Here is a 12,408-nt window from a genome sequence, read left to right on the forward strand (position 1 = left end):
GGGTGACTGCATGTGCATGGCATGGATGCTTTTATCTGCATTGTGTTGTTGACTTCCAAAAAGGAGAAAGGTATGAGGTTGAATCATTGATTTTGACACCCACTGATGGCACTGCAGCCAGTTGAACATGGACTACTCTGTGGCAAATGCGATGGGATACAATATGGAAGGGATCAAACAAGTGGTTTGCTTCTACAACATTAACTGCTCCTACATGATAAATCTGCAGAAGTGTGTGGGTTGAAGTGAGATGATTGATATCCCATCATCACTTTGGATTATCCCTGGAATCAGCATATGGCATGTGCATGGGCACAAGAAGGAATGTTATGCATGGTATGCCCCACTGTTCATCAAGGGGGCTGGATGGGTAGATGGAGAAATCATTGAAATGTTGTGGTCTGTCCTTAACATGGCATCTGCATCTGCATGTGGGATGACCTCACCACATTGCCAAGAACTGCTGGATTTCCAGATGAATGATTCCAACTTCATGAAGATGATTTGGATTGGTTAGTCTGAGTATCCACTTGCAGTGCACTCTCTGACATCCAAGATTAAGTGGATAGCCTATCACAGAAGCTCAAAGCAGCTTGAGCAGCAGTGCCATTGGCAAGGCAGGCATATATAAAGCTAGATGAAGCCTTGACTGCAGAGCAGTGAAACAGCTGGCAAGCACAAGAGATTCATGCACTGCACAATTGCATTGATGACCCATCTGTCATGGACATTTTCAAAGTTCAATTAAGGGCAGGTATGGCATCTGCCTTTTCAGATAAATACTTACATATCACAAGAAGCACCAACAGTGCATGCCATCGAACTAGCATTATTGGAGGAACCAAGACACAGCAGAAGCCTACATGGAGTGGCTAGTTGGCTAGTGCATGGTTTACACTTAGAAGAGGCCATAACCTCACTTCACATGGACAGAAAGGACATCAGGGAATGGGCATTGGAATTGAAAAAATTGGCTATGGCACACCATGCTGATCACATTGCATCTGAAAAATCAGGTTTTATCATGGATGCTGCAATTTACTTGAAGCTGCACCTTGAAGTGGGCTCCAACATTTCCACCAGTGAATCTGTACAGCAGACTGCATTTCTTGACACAAATTCAGAGCAGGATTATGCTTTGGATGATGGTTGGCTGGACAATGTGGGAGATGAGTTGCCCACTTCAGGTGGAACCCTGGCAGGGCTGCAGGACAAATTGCCACTTCCATCCACTCTTGGCATTGACACATGTTGAGCTTGAGGGCTTCAAAATCTTGCAGAAATGGAGCTGAAGCTTTGCACAGGCCAAGCTAATGATGCACTACATGGCCTCCATCTTACATTGGCAGACAAGGTGGCTGTCTTTCAGGGGGTGGTGCACACAGCTAAGAGCTATTCTACAAAAACTTGGGCCTGGGATATGATCTGTGCTATCAATGTCTCAGTAAAAAAACAGGCCACAATTTATGATTGATGCAGAGATGCCATGGTTGCACTTGGTGCAGATGCAGATATCTTAGGACATTATCAAGAGCTTCATAAAGAGGACCTGGCTGTGCAGACAGTGGCCTTATCCCAAAATGCACAGGAGCACTGTGGAACCCATCTTCCATGGTTTTGGTTGATCAATGTCCCATGGGACACAGAATCAAAGAGTTGGATGTCTGAATGTATGTTGACCTTACTTTTCAAAAGTGCTTCAAGGTTGATGAACTTTCTTCAATTAGTTTATCACATTCATTGGCTGTGAGCAAAATCTGTCAAAGATCACTGGGAAGAAGAGGAAGAGTTCATAATATCAGAATTTCAATGGGCTATAAGTTTCTTGAGATTTCAAGCAAAAGAATGGCATAAGATACAGATGGGAAGCAGCACTATTGGAGCTCCTGGGGTGCAGTGTTATGCAGCAAGGCAGAGGATGATGTATTCAAGGTTGGCCAAGCATGCCAAACACAAATGGCAGGCCATGAATGCAACTGATATTCAGTTTGTCCTGGAGAAAGATTTGTAGTTAAATGTTAGCTCAATGTGAACCTGCAGTTTCTGTCCCCCACCCTTGCATTCCACCCTGCAGCTGATGGGTGGGTCAGTGGGTACTTCGCAGAAGATGTCCAGTGGCAATCTGGCCCATTCATTCACCTCTTGAATGTTTTATTTCCATTGTGGATATGTCTGGTATGACATGAGTATGTATATTGTCCCCCGCCCTTGCATTCCACCCTGTAGCTGATGGGTGGGTCAGCAGGTACTTCACAGGAGATGTCCAGTGGCAAGCTAGCCCATTCATTCACCTTTTGCATGTTTTATTTCCATTGTGGATATGTCTGGTATGACATGAGTATGTATATCATTTGTCTTGAAAGGCTCATGTGCCCACTGGCTGAGATGAACAGCAACAAACCATTGTTGGGAAACAGAATATTTATTGCTCACTGCAGAGGGTGAATTGGGCATTAGTGACTGGCTGAATGCCCTTGGTTGTATTTCCATCTGCTGAGAAATATTTATCTGCTCATTTGCCAAGCTTCTGCCTATTGAAATACATTCACTCCTGCAATAGCAGAATGCAATGTTTTCCCTGAATTGAACCTTGCAAATCTCACACTCTGCTCATTTGCACATGTCCCACCTGTGGGTATACCTTGGATCCTATGTTAGCACAATGAGAATATTGCTTTGCATTTGCATCCAATGACCAATTGCTCTCAGCCTTGCATCTCACACAGTCTGCTCAATTTGAAGGGTTCCATCTATCAGGTTGCATCAGCTCTGGTTTTAGCAGAATGAGACCATCCCACTATCTCATTTTTTAAGTTTCAAGTTAACTATTCTACATCACAAAGCCAGGAATTTGCTAAGCTTCTGCCTATCAGGATACATCAGCAGTTGTTTTAGTAGAATGAGATTATCCTTTGCAATTCTGTTGGCTGTCCAGCCATTGTCTTTTTCTCACTCAAAGTAAATGTTGAGTATATGATGCAGCCACAGTGGTCAATTAAAATGTGAAATATAAAAATACATTGTATGTACTGCAGAGGAGTAAAATGATACATGGCCTCATTTACCCTGCTGTCCTATCTGCCCTTGTCTCATCTGCCAGAGGCCCTAAGAGATTGATGAGATTGTCACCCAATGGTTGTCCATATACCCAAATATGAAGAGCTTCCAGCTTGCAAGCCATCCTGTCCAGCATCTGCATGGTTTTATCATGTTGTACTTGGAAATCATACATTTGATCCTCATAGTATTGGTGGTGGGCCTCGGCATTGCAGAGTCAACATCCCAAATCTTCAATTCACTCTTCAATTGTGTTGGACATGTGTGACAGTGTGCTGGGAGTTGCAGCAGTTGTGAGTTGGATGGGTGCCACTGTTGTCAATGGGCAGGTGTCTGCTTTGAATACAAGGGTTAACTGCAATAATTAGTGTAAATATGGAGTGATTAAACATACCTGCTACCATAGATTCCTCTACCTCCTGCACAATGGATGGGCCAGCCTTGACAATTGAATCTGCTTGTACAGCAGCTGGGATTGGGCAGGAATCCCTGCATTTGAATGCAGGAATACAAATCTCTGAATAAAATTTGAGTCAGCATAAATGCATAAAATTGTGAACATACTGAGTGAAGATCCCTCAGGGATTGTCTCTCCCTGGTTGGAGGGCCCAACCCCAGCATTGATGGCTTTGGAAGCCATGGAAATGTGTTGCTTTTGGGGATGTTCCTTTGGGCTTTGGGATTCTTGGGCCTCCATTGTTGGGGACAGACTTTGTGCTCACTCTTTTCCCCTGGCTCACAATGGATTCCATTGAGTTGGAGTGGCAATCCCACCTTTGGCATGGCTACATCAAATCTTGTGACTGTTGCACAGGAAGCAGGACTTCCCAGGGTTCCTGTAGCATCAGACCTTGTGTCTGCAGCATGACAGGCAGGAATGGGGGTCAGGGGAAGGTGTCCTTCTGGCAGCTATTGCAGTGTGACTGTATAGTCTGTCCAATGGTGGATGAGGCTTGCATTTCAATTGGCCTTGAGTGGGAACATTGTCTTCATCATCAGTTTCCACTGTTGCCTTCCTAGAGCAGGATCGACATCTGGATTGATGGGACATTGTTTTCATGGCAGCTTTGCACTTCTGCCTGCCTTGTGCTGGTTCTTCCTCATCATCCTCCTTCTCTGGCACCTCATCTTCACCCTCATCATCCACCTCCATCCTGTGCAAGCTCTCCACTATCATTTGCTCCACCTCTGCCTTGGTCACTTTCTGTTTTCCTTTGTCACTCATAGGCATTTCAGTCTCTTGAGCAGGTGGTGTTGGTGTTGGCACCACATGGGGCATAGGGAGGCCCAACCAGTGGTAGTCACATTGATGCTTGACAATGTTGAGCCACTTGTGGTTGGCAATGTCAGTTTTGGAAGGGGATAGGGTGGTCTTCCACTCAGGCCATGGGTGCTTGATTGAGCTGAGGTCTTCATGCCACTTTAAGAATGTGTTGATGCCAATGAGGGTCATCAGAATCTCATCTGTCCTAGCGATGGGGTTGTGTACAGCATCCTGAATACATCAGTTAGTGAAAAAGTGTGATGAGGCTATGATGCACTAGTTCATTGTTCATTGCCTTGATGGCACCTCTCCACTTCACAATCTTGTCCACCTTTCCCAGCTTGCTGCTTTCCACAATATCCTTAAAGTAAATTTGAAGTATGCAGTTGGCCACAGCATTGAGCTCAGGCAATTTCTTGAAGAGCTTGTGAGACAACAATGATTACATGTTTCTGATGATGAGACAAGGGAGTACTTTGATGGTGAGACTGGTGATGGTGATTGGAGAGTGGAAGAGTCAGAGGTTAAAGATGGACTATGAGATACATGGATGTCACATTTTTTATCCCACCTATGAATGATTCCCATGGCATGACAGCAATACTGGTACAAGTCCATAATCCTGAATGCATATATAAGCAGAGACTCAGATAAAAATATTATGTGTTGTTCTGGAATAGCATTGCCATTTGTTTTGTGTGTTTCCTGTCTGCTCCAATGGTGGAGTCCTGGCTTGCAGCTACATAGACCAGCACCTGAGATTCCAACTGAATGGGCAAATCGTCCAATGTGAAACACAATTTATAGTGGGAAATTCAGATACTCTATAGTGCAAGAGGTTCCACTTTCTTCATTTCTTGTCTTCCTGGGCCCATCTTATATTGTGACAGGGGGATAAGCCAATTATGGATAGGCCCATCCATTTGTGGTGAGCTATCTATGATATGACGGATTGGCCTGTCTTATGCAGTGCCAAGGGTTTGTAATCCTGCAATGGATGGATTGGCCTGTCTTATGTTGTAACACTGGTTTTTGTTTTCCCTTATCTGCTGCCTGAGAATACCATACATGGACTTGTCCTTATGTTGTGACAGGGGTGCATCTTGCTAGATGGGCCTGTTCATTTGTTGTGACAAGATACATGATACTACTGAAGGGCCTGTCCTTATGTTGTGACACTATTGGATGATATTACTGATGGGCCCATCCATATGTTGTGACAATATAAACAATATTACTGAAGGGCCTGTCTTTATGTTTCAACAGGGTACATCTTACTGGGGCCAGGCCCACCCATATGTTGTGACAATATAAATAATACTAATGCAAGCCTTGTCAGTGTGTAGGACTTGTGCACATGCATCCTTGACATGCAGAGGGGTCACGTGACTTGGCTTAATCAACATTGCTGGACTTTCCACACAAGTCCCAATACCAAGTGTGCACATCAATACTCTTGACAAACTCTTGAATAAAACATATTTTTCTGGCACTGCACAGTCATGGAACATTTCGAGCATGAGGTCATCTATCCTCTCCATGTGCTTCAACGTTTCGACTTGCAAAAACTCTTCTGGTGGCTTCCTTCATGTGACAAGCCTCGATGGCTTCTCAATCTCGATTCTCTCCACTATAACTTTCATCTTGACCTGTTCCATACCATGCCATGTCCTGTGCAAGTTAGTATTCCCTTCATATATTGACTTATCTGCCTCACAACTGCTTGCAAGCACTTCGAGTGCCTCATCTTCAACTCTCATGGACTTCATGTGTTCTTCAAGTCTTTCCACTTCAAACTTGAGTGGTATCTTTGATATGAGTGACTCATCTGCCAACTGTTGCATCTCTTTGCTGACTGAGGGAGCTTTGATGGTGTCTTCTTTAAGACTTCAATATCTTAATTCAAAAGTATCAGCAGCTAGTTGAGAATTTTGGTGAGAACAAAATGAAAAACTCCTTTGAGCACCATTGCTCGTCTTGAATTTGAATGGCAACTTTGTCATGAGTGGTTCTTCCACTACTACTGGTTTGACCCACTTGAGCTTTGCTGCTTCCTGTAATTCCATAGTCAGTTGTTCATTCATACTCAAGGAAAATTCCTTTGTCTCAAAACCTGGCATTTCTGCCATCTCATCAAGGTTGCCTGGGCTTGGGCCTTTGCTCTTTGTCTTCTCAGATGGACTCTGTGGCTGTGCGTGACTTGTCAACACTGTCATTGGCACTTGCTTGCACTCCATGTACTCTAGTAATTCCATAGATCCCTGCATATCAGTTGTCAGTGAGTTGTGTGTAGAAGTAACTGGAAAACACTTTGTAGGCCCTTGCCACCTGTCTGAACTAGGTCCCTGTCTGTTCTGTGGTCCATAGTAGTCTTCTGCACTCATTCATGCTCGCTCTGAGTGAAATTCCTTCCAAAGTAGTCTTATAGCTGTGAATGCTACTTGTTGCATGGGCCATGGGTTGTCAGAGTGTCACTGTTGATCATTGTTTTGCATTTTCCGAACAATTTTGTGCCAGAACTCTTTATTGAAGCCTTGCAAATAGAGGTCTTCAAGCTCATCGGCCTCGAGTTGCCTCGAAGCCCATAGATATGTTGCTAAATCGAGAAAATAAAGCCTGTAATTTGTTAGTTCCTCCTCTGTATGAATTTCTCTCTTTGCTCAGCTGCCAACAAGACTGTAAAGGTCATCCTTCAAATGCTGCCAATCCAATTTCCAGGACCCAGGATACAAACAGGTGATGGCCACCATGAATTCAGGCCAATTCAACTGATCTTCAACAAACTCATACCATGAGTTGGAGACTTTGCTGCCTGCATACCAGCAAGCCCATTTTGCCCATTCTTTGTCATCAAAGCAATTCTTGTGCTTGCAAAGACTTTGAACCCCTTCAAAATACCTAAAAAGGTCAGATGCTTGTCCTGAGAACCATGGTGCACCACTCAAATGCCTTGGTGGCATTCCCTCAAGCTCTCTTGGCACATTCTCATGGCTTCTTCACAGACATTTGACTATTAATTTCCCTTCAGATTTGTTTCTTGACTTGAGGGATCTTTGGCTTAGATGCTTGCTCAACATTTGCTGCTCAAAAATAGCTCTGAAAATTTCCTAAATTCCTGAGTGTAGACTGTAACTAGAATCAAAACCCTGAATACTTAGTATGTCCAACCCAATCCAGAAAAATTTTTGTGCAGTGATAAAGAGGTGCTTCTTTCCCCAAAACAAACAGAACCCCCCTTGTGGTGGGCTCCAGATGTAGGAATAGGTAATAGACAGTACCTAGAATTAGTAATTATCAGTAGATAGGTGAGTATACTGCTTGACCCAAAAGGGAGATTCTGTTTCAGAGAAAAGAAGTGTAGTAAAAGTGTAAAAAAAGTGAACTGGAAAGACTACTTAGTTCTACTTGTTCAATACCTCTTGCCAGTCCTCCTGGCCCTTTGGGTACTCCCCAAAGTAATAATTCTAACTTCAGAAACTTGCCAAAATGTGAGATGAAATCACCCTGCTACTGAGGGCCTCTGACATGAACTGGGTGTGGTAAACTGAACTCGTGCGAACACAGCACACATGCTTAGTCAGCAATGTGGCTGCTCGCCACCGAGTCCAGTGGTACAAACACAAAAGCAAAAGCAAGAAACAAAAACACAAGTCCACCAACCCCTATTTTCTTCTGACTGAGATGACTTCTCCTAGGGAACTCAAACCCATTCCCTACACCACTCTTGCTGGTTTTGCATAGTAAAGAAAGATGGAAAGTCTCTTCACCTTGTACATGACTTACAGCCCCTGAATGCAGTGACCATCTGTGACACATCTGTCCCACCTTTCATAGAACATCTTGCAGAATCCTTTGCTGGATATGCTGTATATGTGATGATGGATCTCTACTCTGGGTATGACCAGCATGCACTTCACATTGATTCCCACAACCTCACCACCTTTGGTACCCCACTCAGACCACATTGGCTTACTACTCTGCTGCAAGGTCATGTGAATGCAGTCCAGGTATACCAGGGAGATACCACATTCATGCTTCAGGATGAGATCCTGCATCATACCTTACCCTTCATAGATGATGTCCCTGTAAAATCCAAGACCACTGGCTATCAGCATGCAGACAGTTCCTATGAGACTATCCCAGAGAACCCTGGGATTCAGAGATTTATCTGGAATCACTGTATAGTTGTTAACTGCATCCTTCAGCATTTGCAGAATGTTGGGGCCACTGTCTTGGCAAAGAAGTTTGTCCTAGCCACTCCCTCCACTGTGATCATTGGCCACAAGCACACTTTCAAAGGTTGTGTTCCTGATGAAAGCAAAGTGCAGAAGATCCACAACTGGCCCAAGTGCCGCAACCTGACACAGGTTCACAGTTTCCTCAGTGTCTGCAGTGTGCTCCGCATCTTCATCAAAGACTTTGCCAAGATCATGTGGCCACTGGTCACACTCACATGGAAAGACATACTGTTTACATGGAACAAGCTGCAATGTGCTGCCATGCAATGACTCAAGGATGAAATTGTAAAGTCCCCTGCACTGCAGCATGAGTGCAGTTGCAAAGTAATTTTAGCAGTTGACACTTTGGTCATCACAGTTGGCTGCATCTTTTATCAGCTTGGCAAAGATGGAAAACAATATCCTAGTTGCTTCAGTTCCATTACCCTCAATGAAGTGGAAAGCCATTACTCCCAGGCTAAGCTTGAGTTGTACAGCCTCTTCCATGCAGTATGCACATACATCTTCAGTCTCACTAACTTCACTGTGGAGGTAGACATGAAGGATATCAAGGGCATGATAAATAACCCAGATCTAGAGCCTAATGCGATGATCAATCACTGGATCACTGGCATCCTCCTCTTTTCATTCAACCTTGTGCACATTCCCATGGATAGGCATGCCAGCCCTGATGGCTTGTCCCACTGCCCACAGTTGAAACTCAACCTGCCCAAGGATGACAACCACAAGGATTGGCTGGACCATTTTTACTCTTTCTCTACAGAGGCTGTCAATGACTGCCTGCCCCCTACATCTCTTTCCAATCAAGATCATCATTCCTTACCACCAACCACTTACCATCAGGTGAGCCTCCCACTGCCTGCATCCTTCTATCTCACATTCTGTGTGACTGCCCATGCTGATAACCCTTCAGATACCCCTGATGACCCTGCCATCCTGCAGTCCATGAAAGTTCAGGCATGAGAGGCAAAGATAGAAATGATCCATGCATTCCTCATGACCCATGAGCAACCTCCTGACCTTAATGATGTGCAGTACTCATCTGTCTTTAATTCAGCCAGCCACTTCTTCCTCCTAGATGGAAACTTATGGTGTAGGGAACCACATGGGTGGCACCAGCTAGTCATCAATGATTCCAAGTGATATCATCTCATCAAAGAAGCACATGATGACCTTGGACACAAAGGTGTCTTTACCTAATTGCCTGGTGTGTGTGCCAGTTGCAGAAGCATCAGGATGACCTAGACCAGGTCTGCAATAACATCCTCCACATGCATTTCCAGTTTGTCCAGCAGTTTGAAACTGCCTTTCAGCATCACATTAAAGACCATAACTTCACTCCTGGCACCCTTATCCTTGTTCACCACTGCCATGTAGAGAAGGAACTGATCTGGAAGATGACACTGCAGTACACTGGTCCCATGGTCATCCTTTGTCAGACCACTGGGGGCTTGTACCTGCTGGCTGAGTTGGATGGCTCCATCTCCAAACTCCACTTCACTACATTCTGCCTACTTCCATACCACCCACAGTTGCAAACCCACACAACCATGACTCACATTACTGGGTTAGATGATGAAGAACTAGACTGCCTTGTTGAGGAGACTGAGGATGACCCCACTGATGATGAGGTAGAGACTTTTGCCTCAGACAGCTGACTATCCACCTTTTCCAGTACCCACAGTCTGTTCATCACACCCTCCCTTCATACCCTCTTCTCCCATGATACCCCCACCTCCTTCTGCAGCTTCAACCACCTCTCCATGGCTTCTTCCCCCTCCACTACCCTCATTCTTTCTCCCATGCTGACTGGGGACAATCAGCATTCAAAGTCCCCTGCAGGGGTGACCCACATACCACTCACTCTGTCTGATACTAAACATAGTTCATTTCTCCTTATCTGTTTTACCCCAGGTTTCATCTGGAGACCTCTGTTCCACCCTGGGTTTTGTCTGGTGATCCTACTGATAGCTAGTCCTCACTCAAAAAACATACAAACTACTAACAAAAAGTCCAAAATCATCCAGAAAAATAACAAAACACCAAATAAGTATATAACTCAAACAATGTCTCTCCTATGTCTCTTACTAGTCTTACTGATGCAATCCTTGGCCACCATATACTGCTGATGCTCACAGCTACCCTGCACATTTCCTGTTCAAATGCACAGTCAGCATGTGCCCCTTGATCTGTTTTCCTTTCAGTTCTTCTTCTGTCTCCTTACAATTGATACCCAAAGACCATCCCAGTTACCCAATAAACAGTCCCTTTGCTCCCTCTTCACAAAACTGTCAAATCCTACTGTCAAGACCATACCACAAGGACATACTGCTGAGAGCAGTTGAAAGCTGCATGAAGAAGACAAGTTGGGTGGTACCCCACACACTCTACAATACCACAACTGATCCAGGGCCAGTTGCTTGCTGAGCAGACAGAAGTCCTTCACAATGCCTTACATTGCAACCATGGGGAATGGAAAAAGACTTCATATTTTCCTGTGCATCATGCACAGGGCAGAGGAGGTACAGGAATAGATGCAGGACTGGACAAGTATGCTATGCAAATGCCTACTCTACTCCCAACTTTGCCAGGGCTTCCAACAGCTGCTTGATGTGAACTTGCAAATGGAGGTTGGCCACATGTGCAGCCACAGCTTTGGCCCTGACCATCCTGAGGGCCTGCAAGATATCCATGGCAGTCTTGCCATCAAACCTGCCATGCACTGGTGCCTTGCCCTTCCTGTGGGTCTTGCCCTTGACCACTTCCATGATGTCATCACCATGAGCCCACTTGGATGGACTGGCCTTGGGGGCCTTGGTAGTGCATGTGTGTGCTGCAGCAGGTTAGCCTCAACTGTGCTGGGACAGCTTTGATACTCACCTACTGATATGCCAGCCTGCATCCTTTTCCCTGCCCCCTTGCTGGACTTCTCACAGCCCTGCTTCATCTTTGCACACCCATTGCATGTCTTGCCACTTGGCCTGATGCATGGGGTTCCCTTGATGGTGCACTGTGTGGAGTACCGACCCTGGGGGGTCAGATACCTTGGGCCTCCCATTGTCATCACTCTCAACAATCATCTGTTGAGATTTCTGTGTGGTTGCAGTGTCAATAACACTACACTGCACAAGTGTGGGTACTTAACTTGCAAGCTGGCTGTGGAACCTCCACATGGAACATCTTGACTGCTGCACCTTCATGGCCAACCTCCACCATAGCCTCCTCCATCTGAACATCCTGCCTGGCCCTTACACATTCCTCAGCTTCCTCAACAGACCACTTTTCATACAAGTCATTGGCCTCCATCAGTGCAGGAGCATCTTCTGCATCAACCCACACAGACACCCTGAGCGCCTTTCCTTGCTTGACCAGGGGCATCAGTACTGCCTGTTGCAGGTTTGTCAATGTCACACAACCAAGTCACCAAACAAACTACATACCATCTTCTCCTCCCAGCACCTCAGCTGTGTCATCTTCTCCTCCCACATGTCCTCCCAGTCATCAGGCACACACCTTGCCTCAGCCACAAGCCCTGCTGAGGCAGCTGCAAGCTGCTCTCTTAAAGAAGCCCTTTCAGCTTCCATGGGATCCAGGGTTGGCATGTGAACAAGCTGGGAGAGTTGGGGGGCATGGTTAGCAGACATGGTCAGAACTGTAGAGATGGATAGAGGGGGAGGAAAGGGTCAAATGATGTGAAGGTTTGAGCCATGCACCAACAAATATATACTTAGTGGCCATGAGGCACTTATGTCATTGGTCCAGACATTTTATGCAGCATTCAATGGTCTTCTCACATTCCTTGGCACCACACTTCCTTTGCTTCTACATGGAATCCTCCAGTGTTCTCAA

At 45.3% G+C, this 12,408-nt stretch overlaps 2 protein-coding genes across 2 annotated transcripts; both read right to left on the minus strand.

The window, feature by feature from the left end:
- Positions 1–5,907: 5,907 nt before the first annotated feature.
- On the minus strand, positions 5,908–6,686 carry F5J12DRAFT_783834 (uncharacterized protein; the record flags this gene model as incomplete). Its single annotated transcript, XM_051742925.1, has 3 exons — positions 5,908–6,208; positions 6,359–6,582; positions 6,630–6,686. 3 exons carry the CDS (start codon positions 6,684–6,686, stop codon positions 5,908–5,910), a joined length of 582 nt encoding a protein of 193 aa, XP_051598555.1.
- Positions 6,687–11,126: 4,440 nt separating this feature from the next.
- Positions 11,127–12,203, minus strand: F5J12DRAFT_894095 (uncharacterized protein; the record flags this gene model as incomplete). The annotated part of the gene is made up of 3 exons (XM_051747708.1): positions 11,127–11,392; positions 11,754–11,946; positions 12,000–12,203. The coding sequence occupies 3 exons, from the start codon at positions 12,201–12,203 to the stop codon at positions 11,127–11,129; spliced, it is 663 nt and encodes a 220-aa protein (XP_051598556.1).
- Between the last annotated feature and the right edge of the window lie 205 nt (positions 12,204–12,408).

Source organism: Pisolithus orientalis, assembly GCF_024613125.1.
Source record: "Pisolithus orientalis strain OTSU chromosome Unknown F5J12scaffold_21, whole genome shotgun sequence".
Classification (NCBI taxonomy): domain Eukaryota; kingdom Fungi; phylum Basidiomycota; class Agaricomycetes; order Boletales; family Pisolithaceae; genus Pisolithus; species Pisolithus orientalis.